This window comes from Engystomops pustulosus, chromosome 7 (genome assembly GCF_040894005.1).
Source record: "Engystomops pustulosus chromosome 7, aEngPut4.maternal, whole genome shotgun sequence".
NCBI lineage: Eukaryota > Metazoa > Chordata > Amphibia > Anura > Leptodactylidae > Engystomops > Engystomops pustulosus.
This window is the reverse complement of record NC_092417.1, coordinates 81,494,725-81,513,006: the sequence shown is the minus strand read 5'-3', so window position 1 is coordinate 81,513,006 and position 18,282 is coordinate 81,494,725. Positions and strand designations below refer to the sequence as shown.

Sequence of the window (18,282 nt, the reverse complement as noted above, 5' to 3'; positions counted from 1 at the left end):
TTTTCTGTGTTCTTGAGTATTTACTCACAGGTCACTTTACTTTGCTGGATGTAGTATTCTTACCATTGAAACTGCCTAGGTGCTGTCTTGCACTAACACTCTCAGTCCTGCAAAATGTAATTCTGGATGCGGATTGCATAACTGCTGTAAATTGAACTACTGAAATATATTGGTAAAACCCCTTTATAGGTATAGTATAGACAGTTTAAACATTTCTGGCATATCCAAAGTAAATAAGCCTAAACAAAATTCTAAGTTCTACTAATGCACAAATATAGTACTCTATATAGATGCATATAAAAACAATAGGTGACACAAAGGTGTCTTTATTGTTTGGGTCGGTATGATCACAGGGATACTAAATTTTTATATAGGTTTTGTGTTTTTAATATATTTAAAAAAAAAAAAATTAAAACCGCCTGTGCAAAAAAAATTCTTCGTTTTAAAAAGTATGGCACAAATAACTTTTTTTCATACTTCATGTACGGAGCTGTGGTAGGTTTTTTTTGCGAGTTGACTTTTTCATTGCTATTATATTGAGTGTACGACATTTTGATCACTTTATAAATTTTTTTTTTTTATAAGTTGCGAAATGGCAAAAAGTACTACAGTACGGCAGTATATGGGGATTTTACTGATCAAGTATTACAATGTACCACTGGCACATTGTAATGAATGATCAGATGCTATACAGCCTGTCATAGCAACAGATCGTGAGCCCTCTCCATACAAGGGCAGCTAATGCGTAACTTATTAATACGTCACACGTCCGTAAGGGGATAGAACCCAAACTCCCAGCCTACGTATCATGTAACCTGTCTGTGCATGTGTGCCTTTCTCTAGTCATCATAGACGGGGGTGTAACTTGAGGAGGTGCGGTAAGGTGCCCATAAGGTGTAAATTTCCAATATGAGAAGACTACAACTATAAGTAATTTATTATAATTGGGGAGCCTGGCACAGACATTTCAGTGTTACACGACTGATCACCGAAGTAAATAAGAACTTGTAAGATAAGAATAATCCTTTAAGGATATATTATGACTACACATTTAATAAACGCGCAGGAAACAGATGTCGACTCAATGTTTATGCCATGTACACCTGCCTTGAACAGCACATTGGGAATTTGGAAGCTCCGGTATTACAAAATGGTCATTTAGATCCAAAACTAAGGGGCATTCTTCTCCCTGAGTGGTGTGGCCATATGCTTCTGATTTAAGTTCCATGAGTAAAATTTATGCAGGACTCCATTAATATAATTGGACTCGCACTGTAGTGACGGGTTTCACAACTAGTACATACAGGAACTAGTAATTGGCGACTGTCTGCCAATAATAAATTAAAAAATGCAGTGTCTAATATTTTACACAGTGCATTGCTGAAACGTGGAGAGCGTTTTGTTACATCACTGAGCACTTCATGTCATGTGACTGGGGTGATGTCATCTAAGGTCCTTTTTAACAATTAACCTTTTGCTTTAACTAGTGATGGGAAATTGGTGAGCTGGCTCATTAGGCTCCACTCACTGAATAGAGCCAGCTCCTTATTTAATATAATATAGGAAGTGTCCGTTCTAGGGAGTAGTAAGCCATTAAGGGGCGGGGTTAACTGAGCCATTGGTTCACTGCCCGGAGCCGGCTAGTGAATGGGGATTTTATCAGCAATATAGCGAGTAACTGATCAGGGGAGAAGTAGAGACCCCAATAAATGTCACATGTCCTGTCCTCTTGCCCGCCGTGACTTTCTTTAGTGCTATCAGAAGGAAACAACTCTCAATGGTCTCTGTTGGGAGCGGGCTCCCATTGTTCACTAAAATTAGCCAGTTCTTTGTGCTGGCTCGGTTGAGAACAACCATCTCCAAAATTAACATCTACTCCATGTATGTATCTGATCATATGAAATTACAGCATTCCTGCATGGACTTCTCGTTCTCCCTATGCCTCCGAGGAGGCATACAATGATCAGATGCATACATGAAGTAGATGTTAATGTTACTTGGTAAGAGAACTTGGATGACATCACTGGTCACATGACATGAATGGAGAGGCTGTATTTGTGAAATGTGGTGACTAGCTTCCTTTTAAGTATAGATATTCTCCCCCCTGACCTACAGTTGCACTTCAAGCCCAAGGATGCTGCAACAAAAAAAAATATATATTTTCCATAGCGTCCCCCATGACGGCCCCAACTGGAGGATGACCCTTGACCTCTGTAGGGACAGGAAGCAGAGAGGTTAAATACCCCACCCCGGCATCCGTACACCAGTGGCTTCCTGTCCCTACACAGGGCAGGTAGTAGAGAGAAGTCTCTCCTCATCCCCAGTGGTTGGGACGGTGAGGGGGGACCTAAGTGGCGCAGGGAATCGTCCCTTACCCTAAGGCGGTCTCGGCCTCGATCGGACTTCGGTCCTTTCCTCTGCCACAAGCAGAGACGCCATTTTCTCCGGCTCTGCCCGCAGCTCTGCGCAGCTAAGGACACCCGGAGTGTGTCCATCGCGGAAGTCACGTGGACCGGCTGGTGACGACTTCCGCCGGAAATGACGGGACCGGATGTGACGTCACGATGGCGCGGCCCGGAAGCAGGAACGTGGAGCGGTAAGATTCAAAAAGCGAGATAGTCATGTTGATCTGAGGTCTAACAGTCGCTCTTTTAGCCCTGACTCAAGCATCTCTGAGATCGGACGCTATTCTAGGCATTTCCAGCCATCAAGGTCGGTTACATGCTGTATGGTTGCCTCATATCCAAATCCAGGTCTATATACATGTGTGTATCTCTCTTAGGGACCTGTGCAGTATATCCCTCATTTCAAGATACCTCAGGTACTCCTTTATTCGTATTCCACTTGGTTAAAAGCAGAATTTATCTCACTTTCTGTTAAAATGTTTAGGCTTACTGATACTGGTGGTCCCACAATTGGGAATATGGAGACGCATGGCATGGAGGCTTCGAGTCTGGATCTCTTATCCTTGAACCCTGTAAGTAGGGTTAATTAGGGATAGGGTGGTGGGTCACCCACATATCCCCGTGTTATCACATAGGGTCCGGTTAAGGACTAATTACTTCTCCTTCTCCTTGGTAGGAGCCCAGGGAAAAGGAGAAGGATAAAGGGAGAGCTAAAGATCAGTCGAGCGCGAAGAGAGCCGCTTCAAGGAAGTGCAACATGTGCTCAGAAAAGCTCCCTGCAGACTACAAAAAACCAGTCTGTAAAACCTGCGTGGATAACCTACTCAGGGAAGAGAGGTCTTCTTTCGTGGATGAGATGCGCAGTTTTATTAGGGATGAGGTTAAAACATCTATAGCTTCATCTATAACAGCTCTTATACCTCAAGAGCCTCTGCATAAAAGACAACGAGTTATGGAATCCATGTCAGACTCCGCATCGGACTCGGAAGGGACCAAGGAATCTATTGATATGGAGCCAGGACCATCCAATTCAGCATGTAAAATGGAATCTAGATATTTACTAGCTTCAGAAGATCTGGAACCACTTCTAAAGGCTATGAGGGATACCCTCAAGATTGAGGAGATAGAGGAAACTAAATCCATTCAAGATGAGTTATTCGGACTCCTTAAGGTTAAGAAGAGGCGAGTGTTTCCCATAAATAACACTCTTAAGGAGCTGATACTTGAAGAATGGAGAGAACCGGAGAGTAGAATCTCCATTTCTAGAGAGTTTAAAAACCGTCTCTCCTTTGATGAAACAGAAGCAAAAATTTGGAACTCTACCCCCAAAGTCGATATTCAAGTCACCAAAATGACTAAAAAGACGGATCTTCCATTCGAGGATGCAATTCAGCTAAGGGATCCTCTGGATAGGAAGGCGGACAGCCTTCTAAAAAAGACATGGGAGTGTGCCATGTTGAATCTAAAATCTAATATTACTACGACGTCCATGGCGCGCACTCTGTTTCATTGGATTACAGAATTGGAAGGTCATGTTAGAGACGGCACTCCAAGAGAAATGTTATTGGGCACATTCTCCACCTTAAAAGCAGCTACCGCCTTCATTGCAGATGCCTCAGCGGAGGGAGTAAGAATAAGTGCCAAGGAAGGGGCACTGTCAAATTCGGTTAGAAGGTCACTCTGGCTTCGCCAATGGACCGGTGATTTCAGGTCAAAATCAAAGTTATGTGGAATTCCATTCGAGGGGGAATATCTTTTCGGTTCAGAACTCGACACGCTTTTGGAGAAGGCGGCGGATAGAAAGAAGGGGTTCCCGGAGTCCAGGAGTAACCCCAGGAAACAGCCCTTTCGGGACGCTAAGGACAGGAAACAGCCCTTTAGAGGGAAAGGCAAGCAAGGTAGATGGAGCTACCCTAAAGGAGGGAAAGGAAGAGGCTTCCTACTCAGTGCCAGCAACTCTGCCCCGGCTTATAGAAAACAATGACGCCAGGGTGGGGGGGAAGACTATTAAAGTTCCACTCTCAATGGACTCGGATAACATCAAACCCCTGGATACTAAGTATTCTTCGGGAAGGTTACCATTTAGAATTAACCTCTCTTCCTCCCAGAAAATTTGTTCTGACCGAGCAGCCCTCGGAAAATCTCTCAAACTCATTATGGTTGGAGATACAAAAACTAATTCGACTGGACGTCATCATCCCTGTAGCTCAAAAACAGTTAAAAGAGGGACACTACTCTCCCCTCTTCTTAATAAAAAAAACCGAACGGTGCCTTCAGAATGATTTGCAATCTGAAAAAATTAAACAGCCATATACTCTATCAAAAATTCAAGATGGAAACCGTGAGCTCGGCAGTCGTCCTGATACAACAAGGAGCGTTTATGTGTACAATAGACCTGAGAGATGCATATTACCATGTGCCGATACATCCAAAATCCCAGAAGTTCCTCAGATTTGCAGTTCGATCGCCTTGGGGAGAAGAGGTCCACTACCAGTACAAGGCACTGCCCTTTGGGATTTCTTCAGCCCCAAGGACATTCACAAAGATCATGGTCGAGGTGATAGCTTATCTGAGGCAAAAAGGGATACTAGTCATCCCCTACCTGGACGATCTGCTAGTGGTGGCCAGTTCAGAACAGGAGCTAATACACCACCGAGATATTACAAGGACAATCCTACAACAGTTAGGATGGATGATAAATTTGGAGAAATCCAGACTAGTCCCAAATACAAAAGTCGTGTTTCTAGGAACATTGTTGGATTCGATCCAGCAGATGTCCTTTTTGCCACCAGAAAAAGCAGCAAGACTGAGACAACAGATTATGACGTTTCAAAAAAGGAATCATTGCACAATAAGGGAAGCCATGAGGATACTGGGGCTTATGACATCCTCCATTCAAAGTGTACAGTGGAGTCAAAGTCACACCAGAGCCCTTCAAAACTGGGTTTTGACCTCCTGGGACAAAAATCCCCAACACTTGAATCAGAAGGTTCGGATATCGATAGCAGTCAAGCAATCCCTGGAGTGGTGGACAAATACTTCAAACCTGGAAAGAGGACTGTCATGGCATCCCTGGCCAGTGATAAACATCCAGACGGACGCAAGTCAGTCAGGTTGGGGAGCAGACATAGCAGGGCGACCCATTCAGGGGCTATGGCCATCGACAATCAGATCCCGTTCTTCGAACTTTCGAGAACTAAGAGCTGTCCTAGAGACTTTAAGAGCCAGCACTCAAAGCCTGAAGGAGAGTCATATAAGAATTTACTCAGACAACACCACCACAGTGGCGTATCTCCGTCATCAGGGGGGTACCAGGAACCCAGATCTCCTCAGTCTCTCAGACAAAATATTTGCTTGGGCAGAAGCCAACATCTACTCTCTCTCAGCCACCCATCTAAAGGGAGAAAAGAATTTAATAGCAGACTATCTAAGTCGTCAGACTATAGACCACAACGAGTGGTGCTTGAACAAGAACATCTTTCTACATCTCACACAAAAATGGGGACAACCAGTGACAGATCTCTTTGCCTCCAGCAAAAATACAAAGGTTCCCCATTTCTTCTCTCTGGAACCAAATACTCCGTTTTGCCAGAGGGATGCCTTCAGTCAGACTTGGAGCGGGCCTCTAATGTACGCTTTTCCTCCTATACCTCTCATAGCGAGAGTTGTTCAAAAGATCAGAGAAGACCAAGCGAAAGTTATTCTCGTTGTTCCCTGGTGGCCAAAGAGGAACTGGTTTCCGTGGCTAGGGAAGATGGCATTAGAAGAACCTGTCATGCTGGAACCAGTAAACAATCTCCTATTTCAGGGTCCAGTTTACCATCCAAATCCACAGGCTCTCCAGCTCTCGGCGTGGATCCTGAAAGGATGTTGCTGATTGCCAAAGGACTATCAAGCAAGGTAATTTCTACACTTAAAGCAAGCCGCAAACCAGTCACCCACAAAATCTATGCAAGGATATGGGGAAAATTTGTATCCTTTTGTGGCAGGACTCCTCCTAACCAACTATCCCCTAATATTTCACAGGTGCTAGACTTCCTGCAGGCAGGATTCGACAAGGGCCTTAAGACGAATTCCTTAAAAGTCCAGATTTCAGCCCTCAGTGCCTTTTTCGACACCTCATTAGCAGAAAACAGATGGATCCAAAGGTTTGTCAAAGCTACTGCTAGGCTAAGACCACATATAAAGCAAAATATCCCAAACTGGGATCTTTCATTAGTGCTAGACTACCTCACAAAAATACCGTTTGAACCTCTCGAGACGGTTAAACTCAGAGAATTAACGCTGAAAATTTCCTTTCTCATAGCCATAACAACAGCTAGGCGTGTAGGGGAAATCCAGAGTTTATCAATTAAAGAACCATATCTTAGACTGTGTGAGGAGAAAATTGTGCTAATGTTAGATAAAACCTTCACACCTAAAGTAGCATCATCTTTTCATCGTAATCAAGAGATTGTTCTACCTTCCTTCTGCCAGAACCCAAAGCATGCCAAAGAACGGGAGTGGCATACACTGGATGTCAGAAGATACCTGCTACATTATCTCGAAGAGACCAAATCCTGGAGAAAGGACGACAACATTCTCCTACAATTTAGGGGAAAAAACAAAGGCAGAAAAGCTTCAAAAGCATCCATCGCCAGGTGGATCAGAACGGTCATCAAAGAAGCTTATGACGCCAACAACCTGGACATTTCAGGGACTATTAGGGCCCACTCGACCAGAGGGGTGGCAGCCTCTTGGGCGGAGAAACGTGGGGCCTCACTAGAGGACATATGTAGAGCAGCTACCTGGTCTACTCACCTGACTTTTGCTAAACACTATAGGCTAGATGTCCAAAGTGCTAGAGACCTAACCTTCGGAAGGAAGGTCTTACAAGCTGTTGTCCCCCCCCCCCCTAACTATGTAATCTGGTACATCTCCAGTTGGGGCCGTCATGGGGGGCGCTATGGAAAAAGAGAATTATTCTCACCGTTAATTCGGTTTCCATTAGTCCACCATGACGGCCCATATATATTTCCCACCCTGTATTTTGATTAAGTTAAAATTGCCTATTTGTTATGTGTGAATTGATAACATACAATAAATGGGTTGCATTCGAGGCCGGTGTAGTTATTTGGTAGCCACTGGTGTACGGATGCCGGGGTGGGGTATTTAACCTCTCTGCTTCCTGTCCCTACAGAGGTCAAGGGTCATCCTCCAGTTGGGGCCGTCATGGTGGACTAATGGAAACCGAATTAACGGTGAGAATAATTCTCTTTATTAATCACTATTTCATTGACTAATATTGTGATGGAGTTGAAGGGCAACACGGTAATCTTTTGTAATGTGACAAGAGTTGCAGCCAAAAGTTGCCATGTAGCAATGGCTTAAAGGGGTTTTCCACAGGAAAGGGGCCTAACTTGCTGATCAGTGGGGTTCTCAGGTCTGAGTCCCCCTCAGATCGCGAAAACGAGGGGTCTGACTGACCTCTCGCCGCTCCTCAGACTAATGGAGCAGACGGCCGCGCATGACCGTTCTGCCCAATTAATCTCTATTAAGCTGACGGAAATTGCTAAGCGCCGTGCTCACCGTTCTCTGTCAGCTCCATAGAGATTAATGGAGCAGAACGGTCATCAGCAGCAAGGGGTTGGTCGAACCCCTCGTTTTTGCAATCTGTGGAGGTTTCGGCACTGAGACCTCACTGATCAGCAAGTTGGGCACTATCCCATGGATAGGGCCTAACTTGTCTTTGTGGGAAAACCCCTTGGGGGGGGGGGGGGTGCAGCACTCTTGATGTTTACAAGACATGTTTTAATTCCAGCTTACAAACGCCACATTTCGGTCAAATTCTGTCATCAAATAGTCAAGTGATTGACATAAGTTACAAACCATAGCCATTCATAGTAAAGATACAGCTGCAATAAAATTTTTATAATTTATTAAAATTAATATAATATTGAAGAATAAATGAATGATTAAATATGAACAGTGACATAACAATTAATAAAGTGTAGACTACCTATAATACAGAAGACTTTATTCCCACCTCCTTTGGGGGAATCCAGTCATGTCAATGCAACTTTCACAGGACATTGAGTTTGAAAGACGCTACTGTGCATGTGACAGAAACTATGCCTAGACCAGAATAAAGGGTACACAAGTGGAGCCACAAGTCACCCACTGAGAATATATCCCAGAAGGAACCCCTCGGTGTTGCCGCTATGATACAAACTGAGGATAAGTATACATCATTTTATGTCATGTGTCAAAGAGACATCAATACTTGTTGGAAAAGAACAAGGTAAGGGTCAGGGATGCTTCTTAATGTAATGGCACTAGTCTTAAAAATCTACATACAGACAACAAGGTTTGAGTATTCAGATGGAATATCCACTCTAAGGCTACATTCACACACATATGGGGACCGTACTGCTCTATAGCCGGGATAAAGATAGGACATGTCCTATCTTTCGCCAGAATAGGTCATTGTTCGCCATATATTACTATTTAGAGGAGCGCTGCTTACCCCCTCATCCTCTCCCTGGCGCCGACGTGTGCCCGCCATGCTATGTTACGGTGGCACATGTCTGTGTGAATGTAGCCTAAGGCCTCTTGGATGTGTTCAGTGTATGGTGGCCGCATGTGAGCTGTAAGTACGGCAGCTATCATAAAGCCGCCATAGGAGTGCATTGTACATGGTGGGTGTTTACACATGTACCATCCCGTCAACAGAGGAAAAAAAAAGAGCGGCTCAGCAGCACCTCACTAAGGAGAGGGGAGGGGTGAGCAGGATTCTCCAGCTGAACCTATGCTACACCCGGTTCCCAGCTCGGCATGGCATGAGTTTGTGTGCAAGAAGCCATTCTTTAATTTTTAGGAATGCTTCCATAGAGTATATCTATGCACCTTAAGTCGAGAGTTTAAGAGTATATGCACAAAATGGGGTTGAAAAGTCACATAAGTTTCTGTAACAAATTTGCAGCATATGAATACATTATTAAGCTCCGGCTACAGCATTGCTCCCAACTGATGTGCTTTGTCCTGCCTCCTCCAGTTTCCTGCAGCATCCATACACATCTACTTCTCTTTAGCACATGTGGAGGTAGCTCCTCCCCTAGGCTGACTCTACCACAATATAAAAGCGATAGAAGACAGTGGGCCACAATACGAAGGGGAATGGGGGACAGTGGGCCACAATACGAAGGGGAATGGGGGACAGGAGGCCACAATACGAAGGGGAATGCAGGACAGGGGGCCACAATACGAGGGGAATGGAGGACAGGAGGCCACAATACGAAGGGGAATGGAGGACAGGGGGCCACAGTACGAAGGGGAATGGAGGACAGGGGGCCACAGTACGAAGGGGAATGGAGGACAGGGGGCCACAGTACGAAGGGGAATGGAGGACAGGGGGCCACAGTACGAAGGGGAATGGAGGACAGGAGGCCACAATACGAAGGGGAATGGAGGACATGAGGCCACAATACGAAAGGGAATGGAGTACAGGGGGCCACAATATGAAGGGAATGGAGAACAGGAGGCCACAATATGAAGGGGAATGACGGACAGGAGGCCACACTATGAAGGGGATGGAGGACAGGAGGCGACAATATGAAAGGGAAGGAGTAGGTTTATGGCAATATAAGTGTGTGGGGCCACAGGAAGGGGGGGATGAAGAGAAGGTATTATATGGATCCATAGGGGTGACTGGTCACAAGAAGGGAGTATTACACTATGTTGGATCAGGTGAAACAAAAGATGTAAAAAAAGCATTGCACTCTGACTCATTGGAGGGGATTTATTAACTCACTTGCACCACAATTGTGGTAGTTTTGCACCAAAGACAGTGTCTAAAATGCCTTGGGCCACATTTATCAAGGCTTTTAGACCTTGGTTTGGCACGTTCCCAACCTGTCCGATTAAGGGGCGTGGCCGTTGATGAAGATTGGCCTGACTTTCACTCATCCGTGCGCCCAAAATTCTGGCGCACAGTTTAGACCAACTAAAAGTAGGTCTACAGTAAAGTAGGAACCAACAGTCTTATGCTCCACCAGAATTCCTCATGACAGTGATAAATCTGGCGCAGCAAAATACTAGTGTTTTTCAGCCAGAGACTAGCAGAACCTGAGACAAATTGTTAAATCCCCCCCATTGTATTCAATGGGTTTTGTCAGACTTGCTATTTTTTTTTTCCTTTTTAATGTCCCATACAAGTCTATGGAGACGCATCAAAATCACATCGCCCTCTGATACGCGTGCAAGTGGAATGCATATTTCACTGATCAATTGCCACAGAGAATATAGACCACACTCATGAGTCCTTTTCACACACATTTTATACACATTAATTGTGCATGAAAACTAATGAATCGGATCAAAAACTCACATAAAAATTGCACATATTTCATGCACATTTTAATGCAGATTTTCCGCATGACAATCCACAACATGTGCAGCCTTAGAGTAGTGTTCATGCATGTAGCCACTTTCATGATAGACAAATAGCACAATAATGTTCTTCTTGATCGATTCAGATGAAGTTCAGGAATGTACCACCCATCACCAGTAGGTGGTGCTGCCTACTTTAGCAGCTCCATACCTTTACAGGCTAAGCTCCCAGAATTAGATATGATTATACAAAGTCCCATGTACAAGCAGTCAGGCCTGATAATTAACCCTTAATGTCCCATAGGATGTGCAGTATTACTATATAGTGCAGCAAATGGAAATACTAAAGGAATGGGGGAGGCAGTTTAAAGATGAATGCATCTGATTTTATTATTAATTTAATATGGCCCCAGAGGGTATGCAGAAAATATACAAGGTATCCTTACTTCTATCTGGTGTTCCATTCCAGAGTGTAGCTGTCCATCACTTCTGGACTATGTTTGTATTCAGAGGCTAAGCGGTGACATCACGTTAACAGGTGAATGTGTGCTCCAGGCTAACACAGGCCGCAGCCAGAGGCAATATTGACACTGTACTAGACTGCCTGTACAGGCAGTCCTGGGGTTACGTACAAAATAGGTTCTGGAGGTTTGTTCTTAAGTTGAATTTGTATGTAAGTCGGAACTGTATATTTTATCATTTTAACTCCAGACAAATTTTTTGGTCTCTGTGACAATTGGATTTTAAAAATGTTGAATTGTCATAAGAACCAGGATTAACAATAAAGCTTATTTACAGACACATTTAATAACTGTTATAGCTGTTTATTGTAGCCTAGGGCTAAAGTACAGTAAATTACCAACATCCAGAGGTCCGTTTGTAACTAGGGGTCGTATGTAAGTCGTGTGTTCTTAAGTAGGGGACCGCCTGTAGAGAGACCAGCGGTGACAGAACTGTAACAGCATATCGTTCCCACTGCGACATTTATTAATAAAAATGATCAAAGACAACCCCTTCATATAAATTATTATATTTTTGTAAAATCACAATTCTGAATAATTTTTAAAGCCAAAACCAGGTACAGAGTATTTAATACTACAAATAAATTTATAAATTCTGTAAATAAATGATGTAATGTTTTACAGATCATGGGGTACATATACAAACAACAGAAGACATTATAGGATAACATGAGTCAGGGCCCTGCTCACAAGAGCTTACAATCTATGATGTGTATATACCTTCCTCCTTCTCACTTTTTGGAATCCATTTGTGATCTTTCATTAAAACATTGCTTTACTAAACCTGACTGAATGCCAGTGATTTCTACTATTATTGAATAATTCTTCCTAGAAACGTTAAGACCTCTGACACTGTCCGATGATCCTGAAGAAGAGATGGAATACAAGGGATGGAAGAGGTGATAGTGCAGCGCCGCCATCCTCCGGCAGGGGGCGAGCCCCCCTCTTCTCTCCATCTCCCACATCTCTGTTGCATCACCATTAATATATATTTCTCGTGACGTCTGTGAGAAGCCGCGGATAAAACCGGAGCGGCGGGAGAGGAGGATGTCAGAGAAGCGGCACCGGGTGTAGGGCACACAGCACCCAGCGCAGGTACTCAGCCACACAGACTGCTGCTGCCTCTCCCCGTGGGGCACTGAGGAACAGGCACCCAGGAAGAGCTCATGAACAAGGGGCCACGTGGAGGAAGCAGAAAAGAAGGCACCCACTCACGTGGAACCGACACCAAGCGGGCTCTTAGCACCCACTGAGGGGATTACACCGCATAGAAGGGCAGCAAGAAGCCAGAGCATCACACAGTGCAGCACCTCCTGAAGGACCATCGTCTGACAGAGGCAACCCAGCTGCCACACAACTTTACGTATTGAGGTGAGCTGTACTTCCGTAGTGAGGCTCCCGCACCTGCTGAGTGTCCACTACTGGAAACCCACCAAGTGTCCAGCCCCACATACAGACACCTGCGCACCTGCTGAGGGACACAAATGTCGGGGGGCAGCTTAAAGCGCCGGCAGTCGGGGTCCTCGGGACCACAGGAGGAGGAGGCTAGTGAGAAGATGCTCCGGGAGAATGGAGCCGCTGCCCCTCAGGGTGAGGCGGTGGAGCTGAAGCGCACCATCACACTCGTCAACGGCGTGGCCATCATCGTGGGCACTATCATCGGTTCCGGCATCTTTGTTACCCCAACCGGTGTCCTGAGGGAGGCAGGTTCCCCCGGTTTGTCGCTCTTGGTATGGGCCATATGCGGCCTCTTCTCCATCGTAGGCGCTCTGTGCTACGCTGAACTGGGCACTACCATCTCCAAGTCCGGGGGGGACTATGCCTATGTGCTGGAGGTGTATGGGCCGCTGCCCGCCTTCCTGAAACTCTGGGTGGAGCTGCTCATCATCCGGCCGTCATCTCAGTACATCGTGGCCCTGGTGTTCGCCACCTATCTGCTCAAGCCGCTATTCCCCACCTGCCCAGTGCCGGACGACGCTGCCAAGCTGGTGGCCTGCCTGTGTGTGTGTAAGTATACATGGATCTGTAATAACCTCTCTCAGAAGTGTGTATACCTCCCAGAGATGCAATGTAACATACGTATGCACCACGTATAGATAGAATGTAACACATGTATACACCGCCTAGAAATACAGTGTAGCACTGAACCGTATACACCACCTAGAGATACAGTGTAGCACTGAACGGTATACATCACCTATAGCTACAGAGTAACACCACCTATAGATATTATGTAACACCATAGGTGTGTATACACCACCTATAGATGCAGAGTAAAACTGAACTGTATACACCACCTATAGATACAGAGTAATACTGTACTGTATATACCACCTAGATATATATTGTAACACTGAACGGTATAGAGCATTCATAGATACAGAGCAACATTAGACAGTATACACCACCTATAGGTACAGTGTAACACCAACTATAGATATAGTGTAACACTTGACAGTAAAGATCACCCATAGATACGGAGCCACATTATACAGTATACACCACCTATAGCTACAGCGTACCGCCACCTATAGATATAGTGTAACACTGGACAGTATACACCACCTATAGATACAATGTAACACATGTATACACCACCTATAGATGCAGAGTAAAACAGAACGGTATACACCACCTATAGATGCCGAGTAAAACTGAATGGTATATACCACCTATAGATTTAGTGTAACACTGGGTGGTATGCACCACCTATAGATATAGTGTAACACTGGACTGTATAACCACCTATAGATACAGTGTGTCCTTATCTGACTCTTAAAGGAAACCTACCATTTAGAATGGTCGGTGTAAGCTGTAAGTATCGGGCACCAGCTCAGGGTACTTACTTTCGTTAGTGTTATAAACCGCGGTATCGCGGTTTTAACACTTTTTAAACTTTAGAGCAGAGGAGGCTTCGGCGCTGCGTGCGCACGATCGTGCGCGCACCTACATAGGAAATAGCGGAGATGTCGCGTGCAGCGCCGAAGCCCCTTCTGCTCTAAAGTTTAAAAAGTGTTAAAACCGCGATACCGCGGTTTATAACACTAACGAAAGTAAGTACCGGCACCAGCTCACCATGAGCTGGTGCCTGGTACTTACAGCTTACCCCTACCATTCTAACTGGTAGGTTTCCTTTAAGCACTGACTTGCACCTAGTTCCTTATAGCAGACTAGCAGAATCCAGCTTCCAATGTCCTGAGTAGGATAGAAAACAACAGCCATCTGACTGTCACTGTGATACCTTGTATGTAAATAAATGATATTTAGGAAATGACTGAACAGTACCTAAAAAGTCACCACTGATCTGGTGCAAAACTCAACCCCAATTGTCACAAAGAATTTGTCATGAAGCACAAAAAATATCTTTATTAATACACAAAAAATCAAAATTTTTTGAGTATTAATAAAGATTTATAACCATATCTGCTTTATGACACGTCTTCTTGTGACATTATCTAAAGCATGGACAGAGTGCTACTCACCGCACTATTGTCTAGTAAGTGCTTCTATCTCCATTCATCATTTGCATAAATGCTGTAAATTGTGTAAAAATGTGCATTTGATTTTTCAGCTTTAATTTTTTCAATGTGTGAACACACCTTAAGGTTCAGGTTTCAAACTCGAATTAACATGTTAGCTTATTTCAACTGATTCTGCTCCGCTTGATCCAATCATGGCGATTTCGTTTTCGAAGCCAAAAGCAGATGTAGATTATGATGGGTGAGAACATATAATGGAAATGCTACACTGCATCTTTTTTTCACTCCTTTCCTGGTTTGGACATTAAAAACTGCATCTGAAAAACTGAACGTGTGAATGCAGCCTGACTGCTGTGGTCCAAAGACTCAAAGAGCTCAGTGTATTTCTATGGACTGCATCTGGGTCTTTCTATTAAAAATCTTTATATATTCCAGGCCAAATTGTAAGATCATCAAGATGCCAGAGTAATGGGGTTTCACTGCTTTTTTTGAATGTTTAATTTAAACACATTTTGCTAGAGCAGAACAAGAACAGGCGATTCAATAGGAAATTCCTGCCTCTGTACATGTAGGAATCACATGGTGCAGGCTCCACCCAGTTTTGCTGCACAGTTTGCATCATATCACCCAGCTCCTCGCTCTAGCACATGGTGCGTGTTTGGGGCCCCACCTCTCATTCATTCCATGCACCAGTCCCCTCCCCTTCCTTCCAGTCCGTCACTCCAGCATTGCATCAGCTTCAGAAGCTGGAATTCCAAATACATTGCAGAATACATGTGAATTCCTAAGCAGCGTGTATCCATGCTTCATATATATGTATCCACTGCCCTATCTTCTGATACAGTATGGGCATAGATTAACTCCTTAATGAACCTGTTCAGTGTAGTTGCTGTGTGTGTCACTGGGCTGATGAGGCAGGCTGTTTGAGTGGAGTAATACAAAAAAGTCCTGGAGCTTCCTTTAAATGAAAAGGGGGCTGTGGTCAGGAGTAAATCCTGTATCTTTCGAATAGACTTTGGATCATCTGCTTTATACTCTAGGGATGAGGACGTCCAGTAATCAGGTGAACTGGTATAAGACGTGTAAGAGGAGGATTCTGTGCCTCTTCTAGAAAATCCTGTTTACTTTGCTGATCACAAGATTACTCATCCTAAATATGCATAAGCCAGCCACAGACATAATTACAGTTTATATTGAGTATTATCTATATATGTAACAGCAGGTCTTCTATATATTTTCACGTTACTAAAATTTCCTTGTGGAGGGGGGTTCATCTAGTCCTTAAGAGAAAAGTGACGCATTAGTTTGGGGTCCTATTCCCCTTTCTAAATGGATTAGGTCAGACTAACATACTGCTACTGTGTTCATTGTCTGTGAGACAGCTAGATTACTGTACAGTATTTGGCTTTGTCCAGCAGTTGTACAAGGAAAGCCTGGATCTCCGCTCCATTCAGATGGGGATATGGGACCTATGTTCTCTTTAGGGCGCGTTCACACGTTGCGTTTTCATTGCGTTTGAAACGCATATACAACAGCTGATATGAGGTAATTTGCATAATCACATTACCGTTTACGTTTGTAAACGCAATGTTAACGCATGCGTTAACGCTTTGTTAACGCATGCATTATGTAATTAGGCAAATTACCTCTCCTCAGCTGTTGTATATGCGTTTCAAACGCAATGAAAACGCAGGTCAAAACGCAACATGTGAACGCACCCTAAGTGGTTGGTTCTCGCGATTAGATGTCCACTGATAATACTTATAAAACTAGATCTTGTGAACCTGGGTAACGCTTTTTAAGAGTAACAATTAATTGCCTGTTCTTAGGGTGCCTGAGTCCCCTGAGTGCTAGCGCTGTGTTACTAAACGCAACGCTAGCACCTTATATGTCATGGCACCCTTAGAATAAACCTGACATTGGAGATGATGGGGGTCCAGTACCCATGCACTTCATCAGCTGATGTTAACAGCGCATAGCTGGAAGTAAACTACTCCGTGCAGAGGTTGTGAGCCTCACTAGCGCAGCATGGCCACTGCAGAGTGTATGAAATAGGCAGCTTCTAGATTTGTACACTGTGCTTATATTTGCAATGCAGTTGGACCCACACCAATCTGCAAGTAATAATAAATACTGTTCATGAGAATACCTTTATAAAGAAGTTTTCCAAAGAAAATAACTTATCCGCTTATCACAGAATAGCGGATAAGCTGTAGATCAGATCGGTGGGAGTCTGAATGTTGGACCACCAACATCATCATCTTTTTGACCCCCCAGCTAAATCGAAAGACTAACATTCTATTAAACCTTTTGCAAAGGAGTGCTTGGCTATACTTTGCTACCCACAGCAGTTTCAAGGTTGTGGTGGTCCCAACATTTAGGCCCTCACTATTAAAATTAATGGAGCTAATGCACAAGCTTTGCTCCTGAATTAGCTGGGGACCCAGTAGGAAGACCAGCACAACCCATATCCTGCCCATATAATGTGGATAGTAAATTATATTAATATGCTGTTAATATGTGTCATCACTTCACTAGTAGTGGGAGCTGAATCTCTAGTAACTTACAATCCCAACCAAACAGAGCCCTATCCACATGCTAGCCAGCAAACTTCAACACACTTTAGTAACTGCTGAAATCCATTGTGGGCTCCCACAGATCTAGAATCACTTCAGCAGACACACCCCTTTAAGCCTGCGCATGGCCATGCACAAGATACAGGCCATGCACAAGATACAGTGGGGCACATTTACGAAAGTCCTTGCTCCAGTTTACTGTCAGCTATTTGTGTCACATGAAGAATAGTGTACTCTGCCGGGGCATTTCAGAGGGCAGCAGATTCATGAAGAACAAGCGCCAGAAATCCTGAATCTGTCGTCCTCTGCACACTTCACAGGTAAAATGCAGATAGTATAGTTTGCCCTATTTTAAGTAAATGTACCCCAATGTTTAGGGACAAGTGCACCCTTGCTCTCGCCATATATATGAGACAAAAGATTCAGATCTGTTAAAGCACAGTTTTGATCCCTATGTAAACAGTTGACTGGAAGGATTGACCACCTGCAGGCAAGTTGAGTGTGTCTCTTGGCTGCAATATTCAGTACACAGTGGGTTTGTGTACATTATTGTAACCTTGACTAAAAGGCTAATTCTACTGGGAGCCTGAGGGTAAAATGTCAGTGGTAATAGAGGCAGCCAAGCCGGTCCTGTGACTATAAAAACACAGACAGCTTGGAACAGCAGGGGGTGGCTACTAAGTACCATATTACTAACCATAACCATTATCAGGACTCTATGGGGGTATTCATTATTGTTCCTCAGCCCGAAAATGATGGAATTTCACCCCCCCAAAAAATGTCTCCAATGCCGTTCGATACGTTTATGAAGGCTTTTAAACAATTTTTTGCCCGCTTTTCGACTCATTCTACAAAGGGGCTTGGGGCATGTTTTTGGAGAAAAAGGGTACGGCCATATTGAAATTAGTCACCAAAAAATCAAAGGGGTATTCCC

General features: G+C 44.2%; 1 protein-coding gene across 1 annotated transcript in view; it reads left to right on the top strand.

Annotated features, from left to right (window-relative positions):
* Positions 1-12,247: 12,247 nt before the first annotated feature.
* SLC7A5 (solute carrier family 7 member 5) overlaps positions 12,248-18,282 on the top strand; it is a 34,924-nt gene continuing 28,889 nt past the window's right edge. The window contains exon 1 of the mRNA XM_072117094.1: positions 12,248-13,300. Within this exon, the coding sequence (XP_071973195.1) occupies positions 12,778-13,300 (523 nt within the window). The 5' untranslated portion in view covers positions 12,248-12,777. The remainder of the gene's footprint in view (positions 13,301-18,282) is intronic.